The sequence below is a fragment of the Lupinus angustifolius genome, chromosome LG16 (assembly GCF_001865875.1).
Source record: "Lupinus angustifolius cultivar Tanjil chromosome LG16, LupAngTanjil_v1.0, whole genome shotgun sequence".
NCBI lineage: Eukaryota > Viridiplantae > Streptophyta > Magnoliopsida > Fabales > Fabaceae > Lupinus > Lupinus angustifolius.
The window spans coordinates 18861381-18874166 of NC_032024.1; the positions used below are offsets into that span (position 1 = coordinate 18861381).

The 12786-nt window shown below is 34.1% G+C and overlaps 1 protein-coding gene and 1 long non-coding RNA gene across 2 annotated transcripts; both read left to right on the forward strand.

Moving 5' to 3' along the window:
- On the forward strand, nt 406–8348 carry LOC109330029 (glyoxysomal fatty acid beta-oxidation multifunctional protein MFP-a-like). Its single transcript, XM_019563992.1, has 18 exons — nt 406–685; nt 1538–1609; nt 2145–2210; nt 2295–2348; nt 2431–2498; nt 2575–2656; nt 3255–3310; nt 3605–3907; nt 3991–4077; nt 5210–5384; nt 5482–5603; nt 5707–5870; nt 5982–6236; nt 6317–6438; nt 6602–6723; nt 6817–6965; nt 7044–7182; nt 8144–8348. Exons 1-18 carry the CDS (start codon nt 583–585, stop codon nt 8177–8179), a joined length of 2175 nt encoding a protein of 724 aa, XP_019419537.1. The 5' UTR covers nt 406–582; the 3' UTR covers nt 8180–8348.
- LOC109330030 lies at nt 4084–4688 on the forward strand. The gene is made up of 2 exons (XR_002105614.1): nt 4084–4260; nt 4615–4688. It is a non-coding gene; the product is annotated as an uncharacterized LOC109330030 (long non-coding RNA).

The window sequence follows — 12786 nt, forward strand, 5'->3', positions numbered from 1 at the left end:
AAATGATATATTAATTATATATAAACCTTTATATATCATACATAAATATTATAATTTTTATTGAAATAATAAATATGATTAGACTTAGTCTCTAATACATGCTATTCTAAGTGTCCTCCTTAAGAAAACTATACAAAGTGATATTTTACATGTCTGTCATCATTTTTGTTTTATTATTAGTAACTTTTAAGTATAAGTATATAAGTAATATAAATTACTAATTATATAAAATATATAAATTGATAGTGCAAGAATGATATGTATACTTAGCGATTATTAACTTCCCATATAAAAAAAGATTAGTAATATAAATAAATGGTGTACACAATAAATAAATTTAGGTGCAAGAGAATTTGTTGCTAATATATCAACAATTATTGTTATAGATTCATTAATATTTCTACCTAGTAACGTTGGCTTACTAATGATGTTCCCATAAGTCGCGGTAACAAGTTGATCCTTATAATAAGCTGAGAAGTGAGAATTGAGAAACAATCGCATCATCATTCATTCATTCAGAGTTTAGGATTGAATAACATAAGAGATAAGAATCATTGAACCAAAGAAAGAAGGAAGAAGAAAATGGGTAGCAGAGTAAAGGGACGCACCGTTATAGAAGTTGGAGCTGATGGGGTTGCAATCATCACTATCATCAACCCTCCTGTCAATTCTCTCTCCTTTGATGGTACTTTTCCATTTTCTCATTTCAATTTTCATGGATCTGTTTCTTTCCTTCAATTTTCTCTTATGGCTGTTTTTTGTTTGGGATGGGTTTCACTTTATCACAAATTTTTGATAGGGTCATGCTATGCATAGATAAATCATAGAATACAGAAGCAGGATCTGTTTTTTTTTGTATAACCAAAGTATCTTCTGATGCTATGGGTAAAGAATTAATCAATTTCAGGGTGCATGTATATCTCTCCAACAAGTATCACTCTGAAAAATTGAATATTTAATCTTTTGGGCTATCTCGGAACCAGCGAGGCCCTACATCACTGGAAGTAGGATGATCTGTTTGGCAAAACAACTAAGTGAAAAGTTAGCTATAGGCTGAAAATTTAGGGCCGAAAGCTGATGACTGATAAGCTAGCTAATTGAATTGAAGTTGTTCATTAAATTTACCTGATCAACTTTCTAATATTGGTAAAATAATGATGTAAAGAGGCATATAAGCCATTCACTTAAGCCACTTATTAAATCAGGGCTTGTAAGTGGAATATTTGTTTTAAAAAAAGCTTGTCTATAGTGAAACAGGGTTAGTAACTTATTTTTTTTGTTAAATAAGCTCATTAACTGATTTATAAACTCCATGCTGGCATTAGCAAACACACACTGTAACTTTTTGAAACTAAAATTAAGCTAATATTTACTCGCTGCGAGCTGGGACGTATAGTTCTTGAACATAGTTGCTGGAAGATTATGACTTTTTATTTGATTCGTTCCTTCTTGACACTAATTATACTTAGTATATATATGTTTCTTTTCGTATTACTCATACTATATTTGTTGTTCATATGTCTGTTTCTGTCTCTAGTATTGCGCAGTTTAAAGGAGAGTTTTGATCAGGCTTTACAGAGGAATGATGTCAAGGCAATTGTTGTCACAGGTATTGCAAAGAGTTTTTTAAGCATGGAGATTGTTCAAATAGTAGGGACTTGATATCACTTAATTTTGTTCAATTTAACAATATAAGCTTCATAGGTACGAGTAGATCAGTGGTACTTGATGCAGAAAGCAATAACAAGGTTTTATATTGCAAAATTGAAATAATTAAATTTCTTAGAGCCTTATTTATTCTTAGAACCTTAGAACCTTGGTTACATCGTTTTGATAGAAGTATCAAACCTTAAAGAACTAAAGATGAAGAAGCAGAAGAAAAGGAGCAAAAAGATTATCAAACAGCAGATAAGGCTGTCCTCAAGAATGAGCTCAGTTGGTAGAGCTGTGGGACATGAAGTGTGGTGCCTGGTTCAAACCCCCGGAATTGCATTGTCTCCTCCTTCCCCTTAAAAAAAGGAAAAAAATGTTTGCCTGCATAAAAAAATAAGCAGACAAGTCTTGGTCATTTACAAAAGATAATTCTTGTCCAACTTGCTTACAGTCGTGTAACATCATAGCTGAATCTTTTGTTACTGTTTTAGGTGCCAAGGGAAAATTTTCTGGTGGTTTTGATATTACTGCATTTGGTGGACTTCAAGAGGGAAAAGGTACTTTCAAATTTTTTTTTTTTTTGTTTTATCTATTATTACAAAGACTCCTACTTATTTTTAATGATTTTCACTTTTATATAGAGAATTCAAATCCTGGTTCGATATCGATAGAAATAGTCACTGACACTGTAGAAGGTACTTAATTTCTTTTGTATTTTTCTTTTGCCATTCTGTTGTCATTTTGTGCTATTAAGAATATGTTCGCTTTATCTTTCAGCGGCAAGGAAGCCTACAGTTGCTGCCATTGATGGCCTTGCCCTGGGTGGAGGGTTAGAGGTTGCAATGGTATGTGTAGCTAAGTGTTTAGAATATGAAGCTTGTTATGTTTATTAATACAAAATATTACTCATTCCTCTTACAGGCATGCACTGCACGGTTATCAACCCCTACTGCTCAACTAGGTTTGCCTGAACTTCAGCTTGGAATAATACCTGGATTTGGAGGTATGAATACTTTAATTGCAACCTAAACTAATTCCTCTTTGTTTTTTGCATTTTTTTTATTGGAACTATGTTAAAGTATATCTTATTTTCCCTCCTTTCTTCTCCCTCAACATATTCCTAGTTCATTTAAGAATTCCAATTGGATATAGTGAGAAGAAAATGAAAATGCCTTATTACAACGCAAGCCGACTTTGTTCATTTATTTGATATGTATGACTAATTGTTTTCTTGATTTTATTATGCCCTTCAGACATCTAAAATGAATATTATTGTTTGTTCCTTGCTTTAGTGGACCTTTTTGAGTGATACGAGTTACAAACAGCTTTAATATGTTCACAGTATAGGTTATAACAGTGCACTGCTAATGAGTCTATGTTAATGAACTTAGCTTCAATACCAGACATTATGGTTTAAAATCTTATGTTAGTTAGGCCTTGAGTAATCCACAAAAGTAAAAAAGAAAGGTTATAGGGCAGGATAACAATTCAATCCATTGAGTTGCAAGAATCCTCTTAATTTATATTTTCCTAATAATATTAGTATGTCTCACTAATTTTTTCTTTAGCATTATTAACCTGGATTTTGTAAATTGTCTTAGGAACACAACGACTTCCTCGTCTTGTTGGCCTGGCAAAGGCCCTTGAGATGATGCTGGTATGGCACATTTTTTGTTCCCGTTTCTCGTCTAAATGTTGCTATTGCCCCTGACGTGAAGAGCTGAACTGAAAAAATGATATGTTCGTTGGAAGTCATTCAAACAGCATATTGACTGTATTAGATTTAAATTTCAACTGACAGAATTACAGCATAGTTTTGGTTCAGTTCTCCACCTTGAGTGGAATTGGATTATTCTTTTTTCATAGAAAAATATGTATGATATGTGATTTCAACATGCCTTCCCAGTATTTTCAATTTATTTCTTGCCACTTCTTGGTTTTTTCAATTCAGACCTCAAAGCCGGTTAAAGGGGAGGAAGCCTGTAATTTGGGGCTTGTAGATGCTGTAGTGTCATCAGATCAGTTGGTGAACACTGCACGTCAGTGGGCTCTGGATATCTTGGACCACCGACGACCATGGGTTGCTAGTCTTTACAAGAATGACAAAATAGAACCCCTTGGGGAAGCAAGAGAGATATTGAAATTTGCAAGAGCTCAGGCTCAAAAACGGGCTCCTAATCTCAAGCACCCATTGGTTTGCATTGATGTTATAGAAGAGGGAATAGTTTCTGGTCCCCGTGCAGGACTCTGGAAGGTTATCATCTGTCTCTAGTTTCCTTTTTCCTCTTCATGCTGCTGTTGCTGAAATGTACATGATTTTGTGTATGATCTTGGCAGGAGGCTGAAGCCTTCCAAGGACTGCTAAATTCAGATACTTCCAAGAGCTTGGTTCACATATTTTTCGCTCAACGAGGGACATCTAAGGTTTGTAGAAGTTTAGTGTCTGAGTTCCCCCCTTTCCTCTCCCCTTTTGAGTGGGGTAGTGGGTAGAGATCTCAGTGCTATACTGATTGTTAAGTTAAAAAGAGGGTGAGGCTATTGGCACCCAATTACTATTCACACTCCTTCTCTTCTTTGCTTCTATATCTTTGTTTTACTTCAATTGAGGTCAAGCAATGAAAACCGAACATGTGGGTACCCGCCCGAACCCAACCCGAATTTAACAGAGAAAACCTGATGTGATTGGGTTCGGTATAGTTGATACCCTACCCCGAACCCGATTAATATATACAAAATTACACATAAATACATATATAAAACCTATATATAGAAATTTGACATATATATAGAACCTACATATATATATAGAAATATATGTTTCGGGTGAGTTCCTATTGGGTTCGGGTTACCGGAAACCCGATGGGTTCGGGGATGATATCATTGTTTTCAATCCCGCTTAATTTAGGTTTGGGGTTTGGTAAGCACAAACCCGACTCCGATCCACCCTGTTGCCATTCCTAGGTCCAATAAATCATCTAGAATGTATCCTTCATTCATAAACTTTCCTTAATAATTGTATCTAAACACATAGAAATTTAAAAAGAATTGATTCCACACCAACTCCACTACACCCTTTCCACATCAAATATATGGAGAATAAAGATACTACTACTTTGGCTTTTCTTTTCTAGAAAGTTTGTTAAAAACTCATCAGTCTTTTATAAGTAGCGTTAAGTTTAAGAAGATACATTCATGAGGTTGTTACTTTGTAGATTTGGCATTTTCATTAGTTACTCATTTGATGCTTAAATTTCTTAGGCTTGAGATTCAGAGATCTACATTTCATTTTAAAACTTCCAAGTTTGTCCTGTTTCAATTATTGTTTTCTTACAATTTACACATTGAAATTTGTGAATCCTGACCCATGTTGAAGGGGCCTATGATGCATATCTGAAATTTGATCAGTAATGTTTCTTAGCTTGGGGTTTTATAAACAGTCTCAGTAAAATTGCCATAAAGAAAATCGGTAGCTTTATTAGTTAGCCTTTTCTGACTACTGACTTTTCATAGAAATTTCTCTATATATGATATTCCCAATGCCTCTTGGAATGAATAGGTACCTGGGGTTACTGATCGTGGTTTGGTTCCAAGACCAGTGAAAAAGGTTGCCATCCTTGGTGGGGGACTAATGGGCTCTGGAATAGCGACTGCTTTAATTCTTGGTAACTATCCTGTCGTCTTGAAAGAAGTAAATGAGAAGTTCTTGGATGCAGGTCTTAATAGGGTTAAAGGTGTGAGCTGATTCTTGTAAATTGGTTTTTGCTGCTTAATCTTCAGTTTCAATTTAAAATTAAATTATGTTCTCATATAGCTTTCCTCTTTATGCAGCAAATTTACAAAGTCGTGTCAAGAAAGGGCAATTGACTAAGGAAAGACTTGAAAAGACCATTTCTCTTCTTAAAGGTACCATTGACTATGAAAGTTTCAAAGATGTGGACATGGTGATAGAGGTACTTAAAGGCACCCCAATATTAATTCTCTAATTAAGTGTCATGGTTGCAATTTATCCAAAACCTGATAAATTAAGAACTGTTGGTGTTTGATGTTCGGCAGGCTGTTATTGAGAAAGTTTCGTTAAAACAACAGATCTTTGCTGACCTTGAAAAGTATTGTCCACCCCATTGTATACTTGCAAGTAACACTTCCACAATCGACTTAAACCTCATTGGAGAGAAAACCAAGTCTCAAGACAGGATTATTGGAGCCCATTTCTTCAGGTATTGTTGGAAACTATTATATTTCCTTGCAGCATATTTTTAGTAAAACCCACCTGCTTTTGTTTTTCATATTCCTGAGTCCTGACTGTAATTGGACGTGTGATTCTGCAGCCCGGCACATATTATGCCACTTCTGGAAATTGTTCGTACTAAACAGACCTCTCCCCAAATAATAGTTGACTTGCTAGATATTGGAAAGAAGATAAAGAAAACTCCAGTGGTTGTTGGAAACTGTACCGGATTTGCTGTTAATAGGATGTTCTTCCCATATACTCAAGCAGCTATATTGCTTGTTGAACGTGGTACAGATGTTTATCAAATTGATAAGGCAATAACTAAATTTGGAATGCCCATGGGGCCATTCAGGTATTAAATCCTTGGATAAATTTGTGATACCCATGACCACTTCTTAAAGGCTCTAACTTGTCACATTTTAACCAATGTAGATTGGTTGACCTCGTCGGTTTTGGTGTGGGGGTTGCAAGTGCCATGCAATTTATTGAGAATTTTCCAGAGCGAACTTATAAATCGTTGCTTCTTCCACTTATGCAAGAGGATGATAGAGCTGGTAGAAATAAACTTTCTTGCACTATTTATCTTGTATCAACTGAAATTTTGAGGATTATTTATGTGGAATATATTTACTTGCCATCAAAATCCTCCGATGTTTTTCTACTACATAAGTCATTGGCAATCTCTTATTAACGATTAACATGTGCTTCTTCTGACAGGTGAAGCAACTCGCAAAGGGTTTTATTTGTATGACGATAAACGCAAGGCTAGCCCTGATCCTGAATTGAAGAATTATATTGAGAAGGCCAGGAGCATTTCTGGCGTCACTATTGATCCAAAGGTCTTTTAGCCTATCCTAACTAATTTATACTACTTACTATAGCAGAGAGCGCATTCTAAAGTTCGTTTTCATTGTAAAATTCCACCTGGACAGCTTGTAAAATTACCAGAAAAGGACATCATAGAGATGATCTTCCTTCCGGTGGTGAATGAGGCTTGCCGGGTCCTTGATGAAGGTATTGCAGTTAAAGCAGCTGATCTTGATATTTCAGCTGTCATGGGCATGGGTTTTCCACCTTACAGGTTTGTCTTGAACCTTTTTGATGCACTACTCCAAAGCCTTGTACTTATTGTTCTGACTATTGGAATCAATTTTATTAGGGGAGGCATCATATTCTGGGCTGACTCTCTTGGATCCAAATACATATACTCAAGATTGGAGGAATGGTCAAAACTGTATGGAGAATTCTTCAAGCCTTGTGCCTATTTGGCTGCAAGAGCTGCCAAGGGGATCCCTCTGGTGAGAATTATATGCTCATTTGTTTTCATTTATGTATTATTAGATGCTTGTCCCTTCTCATGATTATAGTTTCTAGGATTGTCTAGACATGCTCTTTATTTCCACATTGGATCTTGTTGCTGGAATATTACAGAGTTTTAACTCTAGACAAAGGGTAGCTACTTTAAATAAGTGATTTTTAGATCCAAGAACTATTTCATCACAATTGGCAATGAGAGGAGTAGCTTAATAGGTATTTAAACCATGCCTAAGAGAATGAGGCGGCGGTGTGGACTTGCTTCCCAACATCCCCCTCCACAAAAGTCTTCGGACCAGACAAATGGTTACCTTTGACCCATGATTAAATGACATTTTTTGGCCATGACAACCGGATAAAAGTTGGGATGTGGCTTTGATACCATGTTAAGATTACATCTCAACACCAATTGGCAATGAGAGGAGTAGCTCACCATATATTTAAAGGCAATGTGGGACTTACTTCCCAACAGTAACACTTCCTTTGCCACCAAGGAAAGCAAACACCTAAATTATGATAACTTGTTTTCTAATGCAAGTTAATTTATTTTTTAACGAGGTGATTGTTTTTTATTTATGATAAATAGAGTACATATTAGTGGGTATATAAGATTTCTGTTAGATCAGAAGAATCAGGATCTTAAATGGAATTGGATAAAAATCTATACTTGCTACTACCCCTCAATACCATGCTATTATAAAATCATTGCTTTAACTGAGACCTTGTAACAAGCATAAAAAAGAACCCAAAAAACCAAAGGGGTTTGGGAGATGAGGGTGGGGCAACATCAACATGGATGTTAATGCATGACTTAGCCTCTAGAAGCTTTGATTGTAGCCAAATTATATTACTTAGCAATAAATATTAAATATTTATGGATTTAATGAATTGTCCATTATAATTGGTATTGCCCACTAATATGGAATTGTTATTGTTCCTTTGTAGAGTGCATCTGTGGAGCAAGGGAAATCACGGTTATAAGATTCCATAGCCCATTACTTAATTTAATTGTCTTACCTTGTTATTTTTCTTTTTTTTCCTTTCAAATGATAGGGACATGGTTCAAATAGAGCCAAATAATGTATGATGATGAGATCTATGTGTGCTGCAAAATTGTTAAGTCAAAATAAAAACTGTTTGGCTGTTTTCAAGTGAAATGAATAGTTGTGCCATATAGAATAATAACTCTTGCATAGGGAGAGTGACTATTGTATAGGAATGGATATCATATGTCTTCGTTTCTTGTCTCATTTCATGTCTTTATTCAATTAAAAATATTATTTAATTAAAAAAATTATAAAAATAAAAATTAATATTTTTATAGTATTTTATAAAGTTTGATTGACTAGGTACACAAGTACATAACAGTTTTCGAATAGAGTATTCGTGTTCATTAGAGGGAACCAATTAAATTATTTCATGTCATAAAAATAATTAAGGATATTGTTTTCTTTCTTAAAATCTTATTTTATTCTTATGAAAATATATGATAGGTTGTGCATGTAGAATCTAATTTACACTAATTAAGAGAGAAATAGAGTTCCAAGAAATTTTTTAAAGAATAAACTCATAAATGCATTTTTTTAATGGTCATAATTCATAAATACATTTTTTAAAGAATAAACTCATTTTTTTCATGATTTTCAAAATATCAATTTTGTCTTGAGGATAAAGAGCTAAGCTCATCTAAAGTGAGTTTGTTTGTTGTGTGTAAAGTGAAGTATACCCATTATAAACCCAACCACTTTAATGATGTAAAAGTGGGTATATACTCTCACTTCCATAGTTTACAATAAGCTCATTTTAAAGAAGATTTCTATTATACTAAAAAGATTTTTATATCTTGTCCTTGAATATTACATTTTATTATCAAAATAATTCAATTTTTTTTGTTTATATAACTTTGGTTTTGAGAAGGATATTACATCAATTTAGTTTTTGACTGATATATGGAACTACTTCCCAAAAACAATGCAAAATTATCTTAGGTTATAAATATTATTTTGTATTAGTTTATGAATAGGTAAATCAGTCTACATACTACTAGGTACTAGATATTCAATTAAATCATTCAAAACATGAAAATAGTGATTAAAAATCGATCAAATCATTCCAGCCAAAATCAGTTTTTGCATTAAAAAAAATTATATTTTTCAAAATGATAAATTAAGGATTCAAACCTTGAACCTATTAGTTATTTATAACAAGGCCAGCTATTGAATCATTTCAATAATTGAGTTATATACTACGAATAATAATATTTATGTTATAATTTTATTATATTTATTATAACTTATATAAGTTAATCAATATACAATATAGTTAGAGAACTACTATATCATTATATTATTACTCCTCCTAGTATTATAACCAATGCTTCTAAGTTCATTTTGAAGTTCAAGTTGTTCCTTTTTAATTTTTTTACTGTTTCAAATAGGTCTAATATGATTGTACTTCTTAATAAAATCATAACTTCTGTTAAAAGATCTGGAAAATCATCTTAATGCTTGCACTTTAGATATAATAGTCTCATGCATTTGTTGTTGGTGTTTAAGATATTTGACTTCAACTTTGGCATCTTTAATCTCTTACTGAAGGTCTAGGATAGAAACTAACTTAATAGAAAGGCCTACTGATGTAAACCCTCCTAGGACAGTCTTTAATCCTAAAGGCAAGAGAAGTCATGATGGTCCTACAACTAGGGCCAAGGCCAAGGCAATAGTCCTTAAAGTCTCAAAGGACACAATTGACCCAAGAGAGGGTATGTGAGAAGGACATTTATGTCCTTAGGTCACTTTCTACTTAGGTTTATTTTATTTGCATTTGATTCAAATAAATGAGATTGAATTCTCATATAGTCTTAGGTTTATTAAAGTATTTTCATTTCAATAAATCATGGGAGAGTTAGAGAATTATTTCATTTCCTTGTAACATGTTAAAGCTTAGTAGTTGGCACGTGAAGCAAGGAAAGCAAGGCCAAAGGAGTCACAACCAAGACAAATGAAATTAAGACATGATCATTTTTACAAAGCATGATCATTTTCTTACAAGGCATGATTCAAGAGAGTATGCACAGTTAGTAATTTGAATTCAAGGATATATGGCACACGTTTTCAAACATGGAGATAAAGAGAAGATTATATGAAGATTAAAGAGAGATTAGTTAAACTACCAAATATGCACACGACTAGAAACAAGGAAAGAAGATAGGAAGCTCAATTTTTTAAGGGGCACAAGGCTATAAAATAGGGAATCCTAATCTAATCTCCAACCAACAAGAAATCAGATTGGTTTCAAATTAAATATGATTAGTTCCTCAAGATGAAGTCAAATTGATCAAGTCTCTTCCTTCTCCTCAACAAATTCGGCCAACCATCCACCAAAACCGAATTACACTCAAGACTAAGTCAAACAAGCAATTCAGCTCAACCAATTGATATTACTTAGGATTTTTTTTTTATGTTTATTAGAAGATAATTTGATTTCTATCTTCATTTTTATCTATTCAGCCAAGGTAACTTTGCCTATTTATATTTTGATCAAATCATTAATAAAGTTAAGTTAAGTTTTATTTTGAGTAAATTTGAATTGTTTTAGTTGAGAGCACTTCTCCTAAACTCTATCCTTTGGCCGTGGCCATTGATGAGCTTTTATCAAGCTTCTTAAGCTTGTGGCAAGCAACACTTGACTTATCAAGCTTTTCATGCTTGTGGCGTCTTCCATCTCATTCCTCTTCCACCTTATTCCTTATCAAGCCATCACAATCTGCCCTACACCTCCCCACGCCCAAATCAAAACACAGCCCTAACATATAACCCCCAACCGAACCAAACCATCCCTAAATCACCTCATCTCCCATTGATCCAAACCCATACACATCACTTTACCCTAAACAACCACAAACCATCATCTACAATTACAAGCCAAAAATCCTTGACTCAAACCCCTCCAACCCTAAAATTACCTAACCAAGCCGATGCCATAAACCCTCAAACCATACACAAACCCTAGCCTAATTATACAACCCCAAACCGAGGTCAAATCAACCCTAAAATTGCCCTAATTTCACAAAACCGAATTCACACATTCACAAAGCCTAAGATCAAGCTAAAACGATCCATAATTCAAAGGCAGCCCCAAGAGGTTGTCATCACCTACTACTCTCTTGAGGGTCGCTGTGAGATCATACTAACTTCTTATAAGCTTACTTTAAGAAGGTTTAGGGTTTAGATTAGATCTTTTAACTTTTCAAGATATGCTCTCCTATAGGGGGAATATTCTCTTCATTGTTGGAGGGGATATCATCATTAGAGGTCTCATGTTTCGATTCCTCCATTAGATGAGATGATAAGTAAGTTATTAATCAACTCTTTAATAGAGGGGCCAAGTTTTAACTTTTTAGCTTGCTTGTTAAGGCGAAATTGCTTACTAATATGACCATCTTTCGATTCCTTAAGGAGCTATATTACTAATATGAGGTTTAGGTATTTGGTCGAGATTAGGATTTTTAGGCATGAACCTTGTCCATTGATTGTGATGTATCATTCTCGTTGTTTTGGTTTTTGCTTGTGACAAGACTTTATTTTTCACACAAGGGAGGTCAAACTACTCACAAAAGGATCCAAAATCCCTTCTGTTTAGAGCCTTTTCCTTGTCTATTTAGTATTGGATATTGTTATCTCAACAAATCGTTAAGGCTGCCTTTTGGGTATAATCTACAAGCTAGTCGTAGCTCAGATCTCTATAAGGAATTTGATCACCATAATGGGTCTTGGTTATGTTTTCTAAAGATGTGGGGAAACCATGAAGAACTTTTCTTTCCAGGTGTCTCTCTAGAGGTCACTTGAGGTGTCTCTCTAGAGGTTAGGATCACCTATGTATTGTTGGACAATAGTCATTAGAAGAGTGTTTACGCCATCAGGGATAGGCTTTTATCTTGAAGGATTACTTTTCATTTAATATCTCTTTTGATAGAACCATTATTTTGTTGTTGTTCATCACTAGTGAAATGTTCATCCCACCAACTTCTAAGCTGGCCTATATATAGATCCCCTAGTGTTAGTTATGAAAGATGAAGAAGGAAGAGTTACTTGTGATACAAGTAACACGACGTCTACCCAAACTTCACCCAATTAAGTTACCTTTGCTAATCATGTTGAATAGGCTACTTGGAGTAGAAGTTTCTTATGGTAGTTAAAAAGAATTATAAACAGTTAGGGTAGTTTTGTCTTTTCATAGATTAGTTGGTTAATTAACTAACTTTCTATATATAGAGCTTGATTATTGTAATTGTTGACTAAGTTGAATGAGAATCACTCTTCTTCAATTCACTTACAAACTCTATCTTTTCTTCTCTACATTTTCATTCAATCGAAGATGAAATCGTTTTCTTCCACATTTCATTTCTCTCACAAAATTTTGAGAAGTCTTTCATGGAAATTCACAAGTTTCTCATGGTATCAGAGCTTCTTCATTGTAGAGGCTTTGCTACTTTTCTGCTGCATCTTGATCAATCTCTTGTGATTTCATTTCTTCTTTTATTCCTTCTATTGCTATGTTTTTCTGCAGTTTTTGACCTAGATTGAATA

What these genes read in the sequence shown, in the direction of transcription:
- LOC109330029 (XM_019563992.1), top strand. Translation starts at nt 583, where the DNA reads ATGGGTAGCAGAGTAAAGGGACGCACCGTTATAGAAGTTGGAGCTGAT. An exon ending in TGGACTTCAAGAGGGAAAAG is followed by an intron (nt 2,211 to 2,294) that starts GTACTTTCAAAT and finishes ACTTTTATATAG; the next exon opens with AGAATTCAAATCCTGGTTCG. An exon ending in AGTCACTGACACTGTAGAAG is followed by an intron (nt 2,349 to 2,430) that starts GTACTTAATTTC and finishes TTTATCTTTCAG; the next exon opens with CGGCAAGGAAGCCTACAGTT.